The 17,509-nt window shown below is 41.3% G+C and overlaps 2 protein-coding genes across 3 annotated transcripts; one reads left to right on the top strand and one right to left on the bottom strand.

The window, feature by feature from the left end:
- Positions 1-5,983: 5,983 nt before the first annotated feature.
- Positions 5,984-14,163, bottom strand: psen1 (presenilin 1). 2 transcript variants are annotated; one of them, XM_061793848.1, is made up of 11 exons: positions 14,007-14,163; positions 12,891-12,991; positions 12,122-12,408; positions 10,751-10,892; positions 9,783-9,850; positions 9,483-9,703; positions 9,295-9,393; positions 8,279-8,374; positions 8,036-8,203; positions 7,401-7,519; positions 5,984-7,283 (listed from the first exon to the last, which is right to left on the bottom strand). In XM_061793848.1, exons 2-11 carry the CDS (start codon positions 12,924-12,926, stop codon positions 7,128-7,130), a joined length of 1,392 nt encoding a protein of 463 aa, XP_061649832.1. In that variant the 5' UTR covers positions 12,927-12,991; positions 14,007-14,163; the 3' UTR covers positions 5,984-7,127. The 2 variants fall into 2 exon arrangements, with proteins under 2 accessions (XP_061649832.1, XP_061649833.1); XM_061793849.1 differs by lacking the exon at positions 7,401-7,519 and having other exon boundaries at positions 5,984-6,373.
- Positions 14,164-14,641: 478 nt separating this feature from the next.
- Positions 14,642-17,417, top strand: LOC133487391 (enhancer of rudimentary homolog). The gene is made up of 4 exons (XM_061793850.1): positions 14,642-14,798; positions 15,619-15,706; positions 16,288-16,408; positions 17,162-17,417. Exons 1-4 carry the CDS (start codon positions 14,796-14,798, stop codon positions 17,262-17,264), a joined length of 315 nt encoding a protein of 104 aa, XP_061649834.1. The 5' UTR covers positions 14,642-14,795; the 3' UTR covers positions 17,265-17,417.
- Positions 17,418-17,509: the final 92 nt, after the last annotated feature.

Genomic DNA, 17,509 nt, shown 5'->3' with positions numbered 1-17,509 from the left:
GAGGACTTTTGGAATTGATTTCCATCCATTTTGTGCAGTGCTTGTTTATATAAAATGTGAATGGAAAAAAGTAAAATAGACACAATAAACATAGTAGTGTGTTTTAATACTATAATAACTCGCTCTGATATTTCTTCTTTGGATTCTAATCAGTTTACTTGAATTACCCAATTATTTTAAAAGTCAAACGCATTTGTGAACATTTTTTATTTTACATTTTTTTTGTTTTATTCTTAATTTATTATTATTTTTCAATAAATCAAAAATGAATGTGTATCTAAAAAAAAAGCCTAATTTGAAACCCCAAACGTGGTTTAAAAATGCTACGTTTTTATTAACCATTAATTGGTTAGTTAAAATCTATTCATTCATGTTTTATTCATATTTTGTATTCATATTTCTATTTTATTATCTATCGTGACAAAAAAATGTGATTTTTAATTTTTATTAATTATACAAAGAATTCTAAGGCGTGAATATTTTTGAAAAAATTCCACATATTGTACATATTATATTTTAACTTTTTTTTTTTAACCTCATTTATAGCTGACCTGGCACATCTGTTTGATTTGAAAATCAAAGTTCATCAAGTTTACGCTAAACGATAGCGGGGGTGTGATTTACAACGGGAATGGTCGGAAGTACGTCGAGGGGAAACTTTTATTTATGACGCTCCGATGGTGGGAAAACGTTCCAGACATAAAAATAGCTCCGTAATTTCATGAAATGAAACAAACAAGTTCATAAATAAACGCCAAATGTTCACTTGCAGCTACGTAATGCACTAATATAATAATGGCATCGTCAATGAGAACGCTTCCTCATGTTTTGATGAGCTCATTTAGCAACACGAGAGGCCAAGGCAAAAAAAACAAAACGCATCCCACCCAAAATATTGTTTGCATTTTGGGGGGAAGCAATATTTATCGCTGGCTACCGTTTCTGTACATTTTTGAGGGGGAATAAATTCTACAATTATTAGCTAAATCTTTGTCACTTACACTTTTGGCTTAAAAACATTTAAGAAAAAATATTAATTATGTGTATTGTTTTTGTGTGTGTATATATGTAGCCTTACACTGTATGTACTGCATATATGTGTGTGTGTGTATATATATATATATATATATATAAACACACAGTGGGTACGGAAAGTATTCAGACCCCCTTAAATGTTTCACTCTTTTATACTGCAGCCATTTGCTAAAATCATTTAAGTTCATTTCCCCCCCTCATTAATGTACACACAGCACCCCATATGGAGAGAAAAAAAACGGAATTGTTGAAATTTTTGCAGATATATTAAAAAAAGAAAAACTGAAACATCACACAGTATTCATACCCTTTGCTCAGTATTTAGTAGAAGCACCCTTTTGAGCTAATACAGCCATGAGTCTTTTTGGGAAGGATGCAACAAGTTTTTCACACCTGGATTTGGGGATCCTCTGCCATTCCTCCTTGCAGATCCTCTCCAGTTCTGTCAGGTTGGATTCGGAACATTGGTGGACAGCCATTTTCAGGTCTCTTCAGAGATGCTCAATTGGGTTTAAGTCAGGGTTCTGGCTGGGCCATTCAAGAACAGTCACAAGAGTTTTTTCTGAAGCCACTCCTTTGGTATTTTAGCTGTGTGCTTAGGGTCATTGTCTTTTTTGAAGGTGAACCTTGGGCCCAGTCTGCGGTCCTGAGCACTCTGGAGAAGGTTTTCGTCCAGGTTATCACTGTACTTAGCCGCAACCAGTCGTCCTGTCCCTGCAGCTGAAAAACACCCCCACAGCAAGATGCTGCCACCACCGTGCTTTACTGTAATGGACAGGTGATGAGCAGTGCCTGGTTTTCTCCACACATACCGCTTAGAATTAAGGCCAAAAAGTTCTATCTTGGTCTCATCAGACCAGAGAATCTTATTTCTCACCATCTTGGAGTCCTTCAGGTGTTTTTTTTTTTGTTTTTTTTAGCAAACTCCATGCGGGCTTTCATGTGTTTTGCACTGAGGAGAGGCTTCCGTCGGGCCACTCTGCCATAAAGCCCCAACTGGTGGAGGGCTGCAGTGATGGTTGACTTTCTAGAACTTTCTCCCATCTCCCGACTGCATCGCTGGAGCTCAGCCACAGTGATCTTTGGGTTCTTTACCTCTCTCATCAAGGCTCTTCTCCTCCGATTGCTCAGTTTGGCCGGACGGCCAGCTCTAGGAAGGGTTCTGGTCGTCCCAAACGTCTTCCATTTCAGGATTATGGAGGCCACTGTGCTCCTAGGAACCTTACGTGCAGCAGAATTTTTTTTTAACCTTGGCCAGATCTGTGCCTTGCCACAATTCTGTCTCTGAGCTCTTCAGGCAGTTCCTTGGACCTCATGATTCTCATTTGCTCTGACATGCACTGTGAGCGGTAAGGTCTTATATAGACAGGTGTAAGGCTTTCCTAATCAAGTCCAATCAGTATAATCAAACACAGCAGGACTCCAGTGAAGGTGTAGAACCACTTTAAGGATGATCAGAAGAAATGGACAGCACCAGAGTTAAATATGTGAGTGTCACAGCAAGGTGTGTGATATTTCAGTTTTTCTTTTTTAATAAATCAGCAAAAATTTCAACATTTCCGTTGTTTTGTTCTGTCAATATGGGGTGCTGTGTGTATATCAATGAGGGGGAAAAAAACGAACTTCAATGATTTTAACAAATGGCTGCAAAGAGTGACAAATTTAAGGGATCTGAAAACTTTCCGTACCCACTGTATATATATATTCTGGAATGATCAACTGCCTTTTTGGCTTTAGAAATAATGAAAGACATACAATTATTTTGAAAGATTTTTAATTTTTAAAACATTCAAAGCATTTTGGGGTAAGCGATATTTATTTCGGTTTACTCTTTTTGTACCTTTTTGAAACATTCTCTACACACTACTTGTACATTTTTACATTTGTGCCACTTAAATATTTGGCTTTTAAAAAACAATACACAAAATTATAATTGTTAATACTGAAACATATTTTATAATTAAAAAAAATATTTGTAATGAAATTATTAAATAGTCTATGCGTTTTTGGGGAAGCAACAATAATTCCTCTATACTTATTTTGTACCTTTTTTGCTAAATTCTAACATAATAAACATTTTTTTTAAATAAACTTTGGGCTTTTTTATGACTAGAAAATAAACAAAATATTTTTAATTCATTTGTAAAAATTCCATTTTGAAATATAAATTTAAAAATAAATATATAATACATTTTTGATTGTATTTTTTCAGTTAACGCTGTAAATTTGCTCATGTCCCAATTTGTGACAACGAAGTGTTTTCCGTGTCTTGATTAAAAGCTCAGAATCTAGTTTACGGGCATGTTGGTGTGCGTGCGTGTGTGTTTTAAAGGCTTCCCAAAGAGAATATATGGTTTTGCGTTTATGCTTAAGCAACATTAAACCTTAAATAAGGCCTTTAATTAGCAGTTTTCCATAAAATGAAAGGAAGGCCTAAGGAACGGCACATCTCAGGGAATTTCGCTGTGGACTTTGGTCCAAACGTGCACAAAAATAACAGATAAACAGGATTATTTGGGAATTTTAAAGAGGAAATGGCGAGTGTACACCCTTTACTCTTGAAAAAAACACACACAGAAAAAGATACCCAATGAGCGGTTGTGTATAAATAAACATTGGCTGTAAAGTATAATGTTACATTTTGTCCTGGCGGCCGTTCGGAGAGGAGTGAGACCTTCTTCACGGGATCATTACCAGTGTGACCAGTCCAAACCACGTTTGTGTGTGTACATGCTTATTTATACGTGTGTGTGTGTCTGTGTGTGTTGTGTGTTTACGCCATGCACTTCTCTGCAGAATGCTTAAAAACCACGCTCACCGCCAAAAAAACCTTTTTTTTTTTTGGGGGGGGGGGGGGGGGGGTGGGGGGGGAGGTGACTTGGGGCCAACGTTTGCGAGTGTCAAGCCTCCCACGCAGAAGCCAGTGGTGGCGCGTGATTATAGCACACAATGTCAAGGAGGCTTTTTATACCCCCGTTGATTGTATAGCGCGATATTCAACCGTCAGCAACTTTGGTTACATGGCATTCGTGTGGAGAGAGTTGAAAGAGTTGACTTTGGTTCTCCGAAAAAGATTTCTATCCATGCATTAAAAGAGGAGAAAACACATTAAGTATCGCGACACGGCAATATTCCGGTGTAAAGTATGGCCAGCAAGTATCACACTACAGTGATATTTTGGAGTAAAGTCTCAATACAGCAATGTTTTGATATAAACCATAAAGTATCACGATACAGCGATATTTTGGTGTGGTTTCATAATACAATACAGCTATATTTTTGCTGTAAAGTACCAAGATAGTGATTTCAAAGTATCACAATACGGTGATATTTTGATGTAAAGTAGCACCGTACAGCAATATTTTAGTGTAAAGGAACAAAATAGTAATATTTATATATTTGTATCCAGTATCGGTATAGCAATATTTTTGGCATAAAATATTAAGAGTGATATTTTGGTGTCAAGTATCATCATACTGTGATCCAAGTAGCACCACAAAGTGATATTTTGATGCACGGTATCATGATACATGGATATTTTAGCATTCGATAATGATATTTTTGGTGTAAAGTATTACAATACAGCGATATCTTTGTGCGAGTATCAAGCTAGTGATAAAGTATTACAATGAAATGATATTTTTATGTAAAGTATCACGATACAGTGGTGTTTTGGTGTACAGTACCATCATTTTAAAAATGAGGGTTAGCAAAAGTTCAGAATTTGTATTTTTTTGGTCGATACAAATTCCAAATGTTTTTTGTACATAGACGATTTTGTTTTGGGTCAGTAATTGTGCATCGCTGCAAAGAGAAGAACAAACCTTGGAATTGAACAACTTTATTCCATTCTGCGTTCTGCCAGATTCGAGACTTTTTCCTTCATCGCAATCCGCTCGGCTTGTGCGCGGGATCACGCCGTATTTTTAGCTTTGCCAGACGGCTACAGATAAAACCGGCTCGCGCCCATCTTCTAGTAATGAAAGAGTCTTCTCGGGAGTCCGCGGCTTTTCTCTTTCCGTTCTAAACGCCGTCGACGTCCGCTTCGAGTGCTTCAGAGCTGTCGGCTGAGTTTGTGGGCCTGGCGCTCCTTGGCGTTGAAGGCGTACTTGGTGTCCTGGAGCTGGTCGATGAGCTCCCGGGCCTCGCGCATGTCTCCGGCCAGCTGTCCGTACTTTTCCACCAGCTCCTGGTTCTCCCGTCGGAGCTCCACCACCAGCTGGCTCAGCTCGTCGTTCTGCCGGCCGCAGTGCGCCTTCAGCTGCTCCATCTCGGACAGAGTCTCCTCCATGCGGCGAATCAGGCTCTCCAGCTTGTCCTGGGACATCGTCGTCAACGTCCGCTCCGTTTTGCAGTCTTCCGCCTCGGCGACTGTTGCCGCGCAGGCGATTATTCTCGTCTAATATCCTCCTTGTTCTTCCCTGACACGCTAATCCCATTAGTGGATCTATAATGGGTGATGCCGAGGCCCGGAGACGCCGCTCGGAATTATCCCCGACATACATGCTAATGAAATCGGACGTGTGGTATGTAAAATTGCCTTCAAAGTCCTGAAAACTGAACAATTCCACATAAAAAAGCCTTGTGGCAAATTTAACTAATCAAGGCTTCCAAAAGTCCTACAAAATTTACATTGAAAAAAAATGCCTTCATTGTTTTGAAAATGGAAGTATTAGACAAAATGCCTTGGAAAAACACCTGGAAATTGACATACAACTTTAAATGGCTTCAAAAAGTCCTGGAAATTGAGGTTTATACAAAAATTGACATATTCTACATAAAACAAGTCCCCGAAAATGCCTTTTAAAACTCTTTAAAAAAGTGGGCATATTTAACTCAAGAATGGCTTTCAAAAGTCCGGAAGATTAAGGTTTCGATAAGAACGTCTTCAAAGTTTACATAAAGAGTCCCACATTGATTGGAAGGTGTAAACAAAGAACTGCATTCATTCATTTTCTTTGTTTATTTAAAAAACAATTGGACACAGTTGAACTTGCAAAAAAGACAAATGTTAAAGGGCATGTCAGCCCAAACAGTTTGTCAAAAAAACATTTTAAAAAAAAAAGTGTATGAGAAGAAAGGAGATGACATGGTGTTGTACTCATCACTAGTTATTATTATTCATATTCATATAAGCTGTTCAAATCTTTCATGTCTCTTGGTCTGGAAGTGTGATGTAGTGCGTAAGGGCATCCTGAGGAGGACACTGAACTCGGTGCAGCTCAGGCCATCAGCACCTGACTGCGTTAGCTTTCACGCAGAGATCCGGGAAAAACTGCTGCATTGGAGTTGGAAGAGAAGATCTGGAATAAATTCCGTCTCGCTGCGGCCAGTCACGCTTTTCACGTCAAAAGCCCGCAAAATTGCCGCATTGGAGCCGGAACACAAGATACGGAATTTATTTGCCTTTCATTTCTACACAGAGCACACTTTTTTTGTTTTGTTTTTGGTACCCCCCAATACCCATTCCATGTCACTTTATATAGAACAGCAACACAGAAAAACGGCAGAAAATGCGTCCAAACAGCGACAAACTTTGCAGTACGATACCCTCTCTCTAACAGCGCTAATACTACCAACTGCTAAGCTGGAAAATTCCCAGGGCGACTTTGTACCCCCGTCCTCTGTGCTGACTTCCCAGACAGACGAGATAGGGGAAGAAGTGTCAAAATGCCAGCTTTTAAAGGCAACGAGAAAGGGGCCGCGGGATTTGAACGCTTCTATTGAAGATCGTGGTGTTCTTCGGCAGGAGCGAAGTGGACAGCTTGGCGGTCGCGTCGTTGAAACCGACTTCCTGGTGTCCCTGAGCAAGGCACCTGCTGCCCCGGTAGTCGAAGAACCGGGAAGGCTCCGTCCCGGCATAAATTAAAAAGGTGGAAAATCACTCTCGCTGAGAGTCAATAAGAGTTTTGCGTTGCTGTGCCTGAGACAGGAGTTGGATTTAAAAAACAAAACAAAAAAAAAGTCTTTTTTAAAAAAAAAACAAAAAAAAACGAGGAACGCCCTTCTCTTTCCCTCTCAGCTGGAGAAAACGAGTCATACCATCCTGTCGCGAGGGAGTTTTTCCCATCAGGAAAAGGAAGCTACTCCTACTAAATGTAGAACTGGTACAGCGCCAGCTGGTCCATGAAGGGGCGCACCAGGTTGTCGGTGGCAAAGTAGAAGACCAGGCCAAAGAAGATGGAGATGGGCAGCGCGGGCAGCGCCTTCTTGAAGATGGCCAGCAGCAGCAGCGTCAGACACAAGCCCTGCGAGAGGAAAAACCACACGCCACACAAGGGGGGTGGGGGGGTTTACGTCAAGCCGGCAGGCAGCTTATTTACAACGGCGCCGCCGGGGTGGAGTGCGACTTAGCGGCGACTCACAATGAGGATGGCCACGAAGCAGGCCAGAGTAGTGTTCCAGTCGCCGCTGGCGGCGGCTGAGGCTTTTCCCACCAGCATGCTGTAGAAGATGAAGTCTCCCAGGCCAAGCTTCACACCGCCTAGGACATAGCAGGGCACACGTGACCTCGGCATGTGCCCCCCCGCCCGCATTGTCCAGACCGCTCCTCCGCCGCCTCGTCATTAGCGCCCCTTTTCCTGACTGCGCCTCATCTCTGGCGCCACTCGTCTATACGACCTCATGCCCCATGTCTTTTCCCGACCACCCCTTGCCCTTTCTGCCCCTCGTCCTTAGCACCGTGTCTCTAGCGTCTTTTTTCACAACTCATTGGCCCCGCCGCAACCCGCATCATCCTTCTACCGCCTCTTGTCCTTAGGGCCCCTTCTCCAGACCGCCCTGTGTCCTTCGCACCTCTTGCGCAGACAGTGACAAAATGTCAAAAAAGTGTGTAATACGGATCTGATCCAGATTTTGTAGCGATGTAAACACAACATACTTAATTTTAAATTGTTACAGTATCTCTCGGTCATATATCATCAGATTATCATGTAATTTTGAGTGTTCGCATGTAATCTATTAATATTTTGCTGTAATAAAAAGATAAGATTCCACTCACGCTCCTCATCGTCATCCTCAACGGGCGGACGGTCCGAGGGCATCTGCTGGATCTCTTGCCGAGTGTCCTCGGTGGACTGTATGGGCCCCAGCTGGTGTTCCTGTTGGCTCACCCAGGACGGCGTGAAGCCGCCGTCGTCCCCCGACAGACCGGACGGCGACCCCACCGCTGCACACGGGCCTGAGTTAGCACGTCGGGCCAAAACACTTGACGCGTGCCGTTGGGAGCCGAGCCTTCACTCACCTTCTTGAGGCACGGGCTGAGACGACGTCGCTTCAGCTGGGCTCCTCTTGGGCCCCGGGTCCGTGTCGGCCATGTTGACGAGCCACACCATGGTCGCTGCGGGAGGAGGACAAATTCACATTCTTCTTGCTTTATTTCTAAGACGCCAGTGTGGTTAGCCGTGCTGGCTCACAGCAAGATTGCACAGACGCTTCTAATGTGGGGTCCCGCGTGTTCTTCCTGTGTTTATGTGGCTTCTTCCCACATGCCAAAAACATGTATGATATGCATTCTGGGGTTGTTACATGGAAAAACAAGTACGCATGTGTGTTATCATCCATCCGTCCATCCATTTTCTGAGCCGCTTCTCCTTACAAGGTTCGCGGGCGTGCTGGAGCCTATCCCAGCGATCTTCGGGCGAGAGGCGGCGTACACCCTGAACCGGTTGCCAGCCAATCGCATGGCACATACAAACAAACAACCATTCACACCTACGGGCAATTTAGAGTAGAGGAGCTGTTAAGAAAGAGAGAGGAAAACAAAAAACTATTATAATTGGGACTGAGCCCTGCCACAAATAGTTAAATAAATAAATAGTTATTGACACCTCTGCAAATTTTATATTAGTATATAAAATGTAAATACCACAAACTGACCCCAAAATAATTTATCATTTAAAAATAATCTTAAACCAGTACCCTTAAAAACCAATGACTTACAGACGATTTCCTTTTGGAAAAAAAATGCACCCAAAATCCACATAAACAATGCACATTAGGCAATAACTCTCTGTACCAACCCAGGCTAAACTTAGCACCTCCTCGACGGCTTGTTTTTTCTTCTTGTATTTCAACATAACTTTGGCGCCATCGTGTGGCATCTTAGGGCATTTTAGAAAGTACATTTCTGGGCAAATCACAGGATATGTTTAAAAAAAGAAATGCTCAAAATAATCTTTGTTAATGTCATAATTTTTCATAAATCTAGTATGGCTCTCGGACGACTGAGGTGTCTGCAGGTGTCAGAAATGACCGTACATGAGTAGATGAGGGCAGGAAAAATGGGCTCGTTCCTCTCCTGAGCCGTCTCCACCAAGATCCTCAGGGGGCCTTTGGGACACAGCACTGCCAACAGATCTGAACGCAAAAACGGAAACGAGACCAGGGGTGGTAAGAATGTCTCGGCGGGGGGGGGGGGGGGGGGGTACGAGGCGGATCGTGCTCACCGTAGACGGATATGACGGCGAGTATGAGCCAGGCGGTCCACTCGGGTAGGTACTTGATGAAGACCAGCGCCATTAGCGCGCTGATCATGATGAGGTAGGCCTGCTGGAGACGCAGTGGCCCCTTCCAGTGGATGCAAATCATGCCCACCACACCGAAGTTCCACACAATGACCGCCAGCGTCAGGTAGTCCATGGCCACGTTGTAGGTCTTGAACACCTCCCTGGCGGCGCACACAGGCCCAGGAAATAAGATAAAAAGGGGAGTGGTGAGGGGTGGAAGGAGATGGAGAGGGCGCTTACTTGAGGTAGATGTAAGAGAAGAAGAAGAGCAGGAGCAGAGAGGAGATGAAGAGCCAACCTTGGATCACCTACGGAAAAACAAGTCAAGGTTTAATACCAGACGTTCACTTCTACTGCCGTATTGTTTCTGTCTGACTTTTCTTTCTTTCTTTCTTTTTTTTTTAAACAGTTCTGCTTGGGCTATTTTGCAAAAACTTTTTAATAGTTTAATTCAGTTTTTATGACGCTGTTTGGTATGAATGGTGATGACACAGCACGTGTTAGTTGTCATCATTTTGGAAGAAGCAAAAAAAAAAACCCTCTCAATTTAAGGACAATATAGCTGAAATTTGACAAGTGTGACTTTTATGGAGGGGAACTTTACTATTATTTTAGTTTACTTTTGTTTTAGGAGAACAACATTACAAGAAAGTCAATTTTACAAGGAAAAACATTTCTAAATTTAAAGGAGAAACAAGCCATTTTGTGTGTGTGTGTGGGGGGGGGGTATTATAGAATAAAATTGAACTGAGGGGAAAAAAAGGCATGATTTTAGCGAAAAAAAATATACAAGAATAAAGTTGTACTTTAAAAAGTCCTCATGAGAAAAATTGTAGTATGACAAAATAAGTCTATGGTTAAAAAAAAAAGTAATTTACGTGAGTACTTTAACAAGAAAAAAAGTAACTATTTTACATTTAAAAAGTCACAATTTTGTAAGAAACAAAAGTGAAAATGAAGCAGAGAAAAAAGATAATTTGCTGAGAGAAATGTGATTTTTAGGAAATAAAACTGTACCGTTATTACGAGAAATTTATTTATTTATTTTTTGTACCGAAAAAAGGTCTTAATTGTGCAAGATTCACATTCTTGTGGGGGTGCCGCACCGCTGTGTGAAAGCGCACAATTTCGCTGGGTTCTGCGTAAAACGATGCTGGCGTTTCATTGCGTCTCAGTGTGAAAGAGGCCAACGGGCGGGCGTGACGCACCCTATAGCAGCGGTACTTGTAGAGCAGCACCAGCACCAGCGTCATGACGATGATGACGGTGATCATGATGGTGGCATTGAGGATGGAGTTCAGCGCCCGCTGGCCCACCGTGTCCGTATCCTCCGGAAACGGCGTGTAGATCCTGACCGGTGCATAATAACACAAACGCAACAAAAAGACAACATGAGCTGAAGATGTCAGCTCTCAGTCCGTATATTATTACAGAAATAGTCTTTTTATTTTCTAGAACAAAAGGTGTATCTTTGCTCAAGTAAAGTCATTATGTTTTTCTAGAACAGAGGGTGTATTATCACTGGAACAAGGTTCTTTTTTTCTTTTTAAACAAAATGTATACTTTTAAAAGGAATAAGGTAGTATTTTTATATTTATTTATTTTTAGAAATGGGCATATTACAGGAATAAAGTAATTTCTTTTGGAACAAAAATGTGCATTATTCTGAGTATTTTTTCCCCTATAATTTTTCATGTATTTATTTATTTATTTTGTTACAATTTTGGGGTATACCATTACAGGAATAAAGTAATTTTTCTCACTGAAAGAAAACACATTTTGACAGGAGTAAGGTATTTTGGGGGGGGGGGGGGGGGGGGGGCATATTACAGGAATAAAGTATTTTTGTCTAGAAATTTGTATTTTTATTTTCACCAAAGTAATATTTTGGAAACAAAAGGTGTAAAATAACAGGAGTAAAGTAATATTTTTTGTGCATTTTTTTTTCTTGGACAAAAGGTGCACTTTGTCAGGAGTACAGTAATATTTGTCTTAGATTACAAAGGCCGTAATACTACTGGAATAAAGTTCATTTTCTAGAAAGCTGTTTTTTTAAAAAAAAAATTTAAAGAATATATTGCCATTTTTTACAGAGAATAACGGCATGTTTTCCATAATGAAAGACCTAATATTTCTGGAATAAAGTTGTATTTTGAAAATTAACTTGACTTTCTTCCCTCGTTTACCTTTGACATCAGTAGACTATAATACATCGACATTATCTTGGGAAATTACGACTTAATTCACGTAAGATTACGACTTTTCATCCAGATAAAATATGTACGTTATTGTAAAAGATTGGAATTATTTGTCTTAAAAAAAAGATCTTACTTAACTCTCATAGCAATACAAAAAAAAAAAAAAAAAAACCTGACTTTGTTCTGGCGAATAGGCTACTTTTGAATTGCTACAGCATTTCGGGGTGCACATGGTATTTATGTTTAACTGGCATTAGAATTATGAGGATGTCCTTGAAAATATTTCTCCCCTGCACCTGCAAAGTTTGACAACGCCTGGGATAGTATATGAAATGCTGCAATGGCGCCACCAAGTGGCCTGCCCGGTCGTCGTCCACTCACAGCCTCTGTCCGTCATTCTGCGTGTAGAAGCTGACCGACTTGATGGTCGCCACGACGACGACCATGCACAGCGTCACGGGGACGAAGAGCATGATGACGTGCTTGGCGCCGTACTTCAGCGTCAGCTCCTCATCGTCCTCCTCGTCGGCCTCGGCAACGTGGGGGGCGGGTCTGGCGGAGGGGGCCTGGCCGTTCTGCTCCAGACCACCTGACCCCCCTCTGGACCGAACTCCGGTGGTCCCGTCTCCTTGGTGCTGCTCGGTGCCACCGTTGGCCTCCTGTTGGTTCTGAAAACACAAGATACATAAATCCACATGAAGCGGCTCATGACAAAACAACAAATAGCTGAACTGTCTTTGAAGTTTAAGAACACACATACTTTAGGCTCACAGAAGACTATATATTGTCTCGTAATCGTCCAACTCCTAAAATACATGCGGCGAAATGGAGCAGAGTATAACACTGGCTGAAGTACAAGCAGTCGTGCCCAAACAAATAAACACGAAGAGAACTTTTGTGCATGACTGTGTGTTTATGTTCAAGCAGTGATACAATTAATAAGATAACTCCAGCATGGTGGTTATAAGGTTGACTTTGACTGTGCAAGCACAACCACACCTTAATGTACACGCACGTTATAAGTCTCCATTAAGAAATCATTTTCCAGAGAGGGACGGATGGACGGATGCATGCGCACAGACTGACACACTTGCTCACACATGTTGCAAGTCTGTATTGCGCAATCGTTTTCCGTCTGTTTGGCACTCACCGCGTTGTTTTCCACATCTTGCTCGTTGTTGGCCATGTTGCAACCTGCCGACACTGGCCCTCACATGCGCGGCAAAACAGGACAAAGTGGTTGTTGCTGCCCTGATAGAAGACACAATGACAGAAAGATTGCACCAACGGTGACCCGTGACGACCGTTTCACCGATCATTAACACTGACGGTGGACATTTAAGCGGTGACAAGCATGAGGAAGTGCCGAAAGGAAGTATTCGGACCACACCAAAAAAGACTAAATAATGACAATTTGAGGAGAACAGTCGCAGATTATATGACAATGAAGTCATAATTTTAGCAATTTCAGGACAATATAGCTGGAAAGAGAACAAAGTTGTATGTTTAATAGGAAAAAAACAACACAGAATCGGGACAAAGACAGTCCAATTGTCTTTGTGTGTGTACCGGGCCTTAGTAATAGTGATGATGGTAGCGAGTTAGTACTTTACAGTAGAAAGCAGAAAGCAACTGGTAAATTACCAAGAATATAGGAAATGAGTAGACAGCTTCGATAAGCACGACTAGCTGAACCTGCACGCAGTTGTTGTTGTTCTATTTTTTTGTCCCAACCTATAGTAATAACACTATTTAAATTATTTTATTGTTTTTACACTATTTCGTGCTATTTTTTATTTAAACATCTATTTTCGTTTTCGTGTTTTTTTTTTTTTTTTTTACACAATAAAGCAAATCCGAAAATGAGAAACATTAAAATCAAAGCAACATTTATTTTCAATGCCAGTGACATTTGCGTGATCTCTAAACGAGGGTGAGTGTGGGGGGAATTCGATTTTATTTTAAGCCCATTTAAGAACCAACCCAGCCCTAATTGGATTTTTCCACATCAGAATTACATTACTTGGCGACACATCACCACAACGATAAAATATTTGCCACAAACAATATTGAACAAATTTGGAAGCCTGGAGTGTTTGTCACTTAACAGAGTCGCTAATGCCAGCTAGTTAGTTAGCAACAATGACATAGCGGGACAAGAATAAGCACCAGCGGCCGCCCGCGCTGGCTGGCAAACATTAGCATATATAAAGACTCCGTGTGAATGCCTTTCTCTAGTAGAGGGCTTTAAATAATTCCAACTTACCGTCAACAAACGGAGGCGAACGAATTGGGCGTTGTGGACACACTGAGTACGTTCAATTGGGGCTTTGAGTGAGGGGTACTTTCCTTTCTTTGTTCTTCCTGTTCTCTCAGCCTACTTCCGGGTTGTGCTGTCAAAATCTTGCCTCCCTCGGATTTAGCTTCCGGGTTTGGTTCCGCACTAGACCTAGCGTACCCGTTTCTACCCAAAAGGCCAAAGGCACTGTCTTAAAAGACGTTAAACAGTTTAATAAACGATTTTTTAAAATGTATTCAATAAAACCGAGTAATAATTCAAATTGTAACAGCTAATAGCTGTGGATGTCGACTACTTCCTCGAACCACGGCAACACAAGTGGCCTTAAGACAAAAAAACATTGAACATATTTTCCCCCCATACATATTTAAGAAATTAAATATGTAAAAAAAAAAAAATTCTTTCAAAATAATAAATAAAAAATTCAGAGGGTACTCGAGTCAAGTTTTCTTTTCTTTTACATTGTGCTTGTGGTTCAGAAGTCAAATCGTTGTTGTCAATGATGGCGTTAAGGCACTCAAAGATGTGCTCACCTTCTTATACTCATTCAGAATTTAAAATATTAACACACTTCAACATAATGTTAAAGTTAAAACGTAATTGAATCTCATAACATAATTCACAAAATTCACATTTTTGGGGGTAGATTGATTGTGCTTCCGGTTCTGAGGTCAACTCGTCCAAGCAGCAGCGGCAGAAACGCGACAGGGATCGACAAGAACCTTCACAAACTCAAACCCAATCCACGTTTAAAGCATGGTAGGTGGGTTCCTCATCAGGAGAGCTTTCGTTTCTCGTGGTGGCCGCGAACATGTTGCGCGGAGCTGTGTTTTTATTGCGTATTTTGAAGGAGTAAAGTCGGCGGTGCTTGTTAGCCGTCGGCTAAAAGTTAGCAATAAACACGGGGAAGCGAGGCGCAGACATTGGTGAATTAACAGCTGATGACTCCCTTATTCTGCGCCTTTCCAAGTTTTTGTAAAATACTAATAATGATAATGTTCTTCACAGAAAGTCATTTTAGTTGTGAATGTTTGCCAAGTCATCGATTTATTCCATTTTGTACGTCATGTAGCTAAAATAAATGGCTGCCAACTTGTACCGTTGAATTTATTCTTTTATTTTATTTAACCTTTATATGTCCGGGTGAGGCAATTGAGAACGGATTCTCATTTGCAATGCCGACCTGGTTGCAGACACGAGTAAAACGAAGCAAATACAATCAATCAAATAAATACATATACAACAAACAATGCAATGTGTAATGACCATCACATGTCCATTTCTGACTTGAAGGGGAGGAAAAATATATATATATTTTTTGTGAACAATTTAAAACAGTTCCCAGGTGTCTTTATAACATGTCTGTGATTATTTCACAGTGGTGTAGAAATTCAAATAGGCAGCTAACTAAAGATTTCCAGTTTAGTTCACACTTGATGAGTGGGAAGGCCCTCCGAAGACCCAGCGAGTTGCATACAAACATTCAAAAAGTCAATTTTCAGTCTCCATGAAGCGTCTTTTTATCAACTGTGTGTGACAACCTTTGACTGATAAACAAATGGTTAAATCCTGTCTATAGTCTCACACCATCCTGCTAGTGCAACCTACTAAGAGGCCTGAGGGAAGAACGTATGCAGACTACGAGTCCGTCAACGAGTGCATGGAAGGTAAAGTCGCTGTCATTGTTGTACTGCACAGAAAGATGATGTGGCTATATTTCTGGAGTTTTATGCAGTATTGCCCCCAGTCAATCGCCGTTCATCGTTCGCACACCTGCTATAACACTTTTTTTTTTTTATTCACTGAAAATCCCACCTATTCGCTGTTGTGTAATGTAAAAATATTGCTCTGGCACCATCTTGTGGTCGCGTAACCATGTTAGGGGAGGTGGATCATTAAGCAAGGCCATAGCCTTGTCTAATGGGGGGGGGGGAAAAGTGCTTTGTATGCGATTACAAACCTTTTCGGGTGGGCGTCAATGACTTGCATATTTTTGCTATACGTAACTGTACGCGGTTACAATAGGTACAGTATTTTCTGTACATTTTATGCTTGCAATTTAATTTTTTAGCTCAAGTGTTTAAAAAGTATGTTTAAGTGTGCGGAGGTAGTAAAACTATTTGAAAAAAGTTTGTTTGTTTTAATAGTCTCCATCCCAGATTTTCACCTCTGTAACACAATCAAAAGGGGTTCACTGTCCACATAATTTGGGTGAATTGCAGTAAAAGCTTTGTGTCTCGTACAAAAGGTGTGTGCAAGATGTACGAAGAGCATCTGAAGAGGATGAACCCCAACAGTCCGTCCATCACGTACGACATCAGCCAGCTCTTTGACTTCATTGACGACCTGGCGGACCTCAGCTGCCTGGTGTAAGTACGCCAATCCCCCGCCAACTCACGGTTCACAAATTCACCTCGACACATTTTTTTGGGGGGGGGGGGGGGACACTTATCAAGCTATTTGTTGAAAAACTCACCTAATTGCAGTTTTTGTGAAACGCGTTAAGATGCCACAAGATGGTGCCAAAGCCCTCGCTACTAGGAAGTGGTGGCAGTTTGAAGATTTGGTGTCAAGGAAGTATACTGAAGTGACAGGCTTTGGAGCTCAGTTTAGCCTGGGTTGCAAGTGGATGGTAATAGAGTCTTCATTGTACGATTATGTACATGCGCACTTTGAGTGCATTTTTATTTTATTTTAATTAAATCAAATCATCTCGTGAGCCATTTATTTTCAAGGCTAATGTTGTTCATGAGTTTTAAAAAAAAGTGTTTTCTGGAGAGAGCTGCCACAACAGCATCAGAAGAATCTCACTCTTCAAAGGTATCAGTCAGGAGAAGGGTACAAAAGAATTTCCAAGACATTAAATATACCATGGGGCACAGCAAAGACAGCCAAATATGGCATAATGACATGATTAAAAACTGGTCAGGGAGGCTAACAGCAACATTGAAGGACCTGCAGGAATTTCTAGCAAGTACATGTGACAACAACTGCCCGTCTTCTTTATATGTCAGGCCTATGGGTGGCAAGACAAAAAAAAAATGAAGAAGAAGAATTCTCTCAAATCCATGTGTAACCAGGGTGGAACTTTATGGCACTTGCACTGAACTTTTGTCGTTCAGGTACCGCGCCGACACGCAGACGTACCAGCCCAACAACAAGGACTGGATCAAGGAGAAGATCTACGTGCTGCTGCGCCGTCAGGCCCAGCAGGCCGCCAACTGAGCCGCGCGACGTGCTCCGGTTCTTTTCCGATACGCTATTGTGCATTGTTTCCTTTTGTTGTTTGTGTACCTCTTGAAGGAAGGCATATTTTGTATTTTACAGTTTGTGTTACGAATAAACATTTCATTGACATTACAAAAAAAAAAAAATACATACCGGCATATTTCTTCCATTCACGTTGGTTTGTTTAATATAAGAAATTACGCAAAAAAGATGATCACCTGTTTCCATGAGAAAAATGCATT

The sequence above is a fragment of the Phyllopteryx taeniolatus genome, chromosome 13, assembly GCF_024500385.1.
Source record: "Phyllopteryx taeniolatus isolate TA_2022b chromosome 13, UOR_Ptae_1.2, whole genome shotgun sequence".
Classification (NCBI taxonomy): Eukaryota; Metazoa; Chordata; class Actinopteri; order Syngnathiformes; family Syngnathidae; genus Phyllopteryx; species Phyllopteryx taeniolatus.
The sequence above is the reverse complement of the archived record's forward strand: the minus strand, read 5'-3'. Positions and strand labels throughout refer to the sequence as shown.

What these genes read in the sequence shown, in the direction of transcription:
- psen1 (XM_061793848.1), bottom strand. Translation starts at nt 12,926, where the DNA reads ATGGCCAACAACGAGCAAGATGTGGAAAACAACGCG. An exon ending in CAGAATGACGGACAGAGGCT is followed by an intron (nt 10,893 to 12,121) that starts GTGAGTGGACGA and finishes TGCACCGGTCAG; the next exon opens with GATCTACACGCCGTTTCCGG. An exon ending in GCTTCGTGGCCATCCTCATT is followed by an intron (nt 7,284 to 7,400) that starts GTGAGTCGCCGC and finishes TTCCTCTCGCAG; the next exon opens with GGCTTGTGTCTGACGCTGCT.
- LOC133487391 (XM_061793850.1), top strand. An exon ending in CGTCAACGAGTGCATGGAAG is followed by an intron (nt 15,707 to 16,287) that starts GTAAAGTCGCTG and finishes CTCGTACAAAAG; the next exon opens with GTGTGTGCAAGATGTACGAA. An exon ending in GCGGACCTCAGCTGCCTGGT is followed by an intron (nt 16,409 to 17,161) that starts GTAAGTACGCCA and finishes TTTGTCGTTCAG; the next exon opens with GTACCGCGCCGACACGCAGA.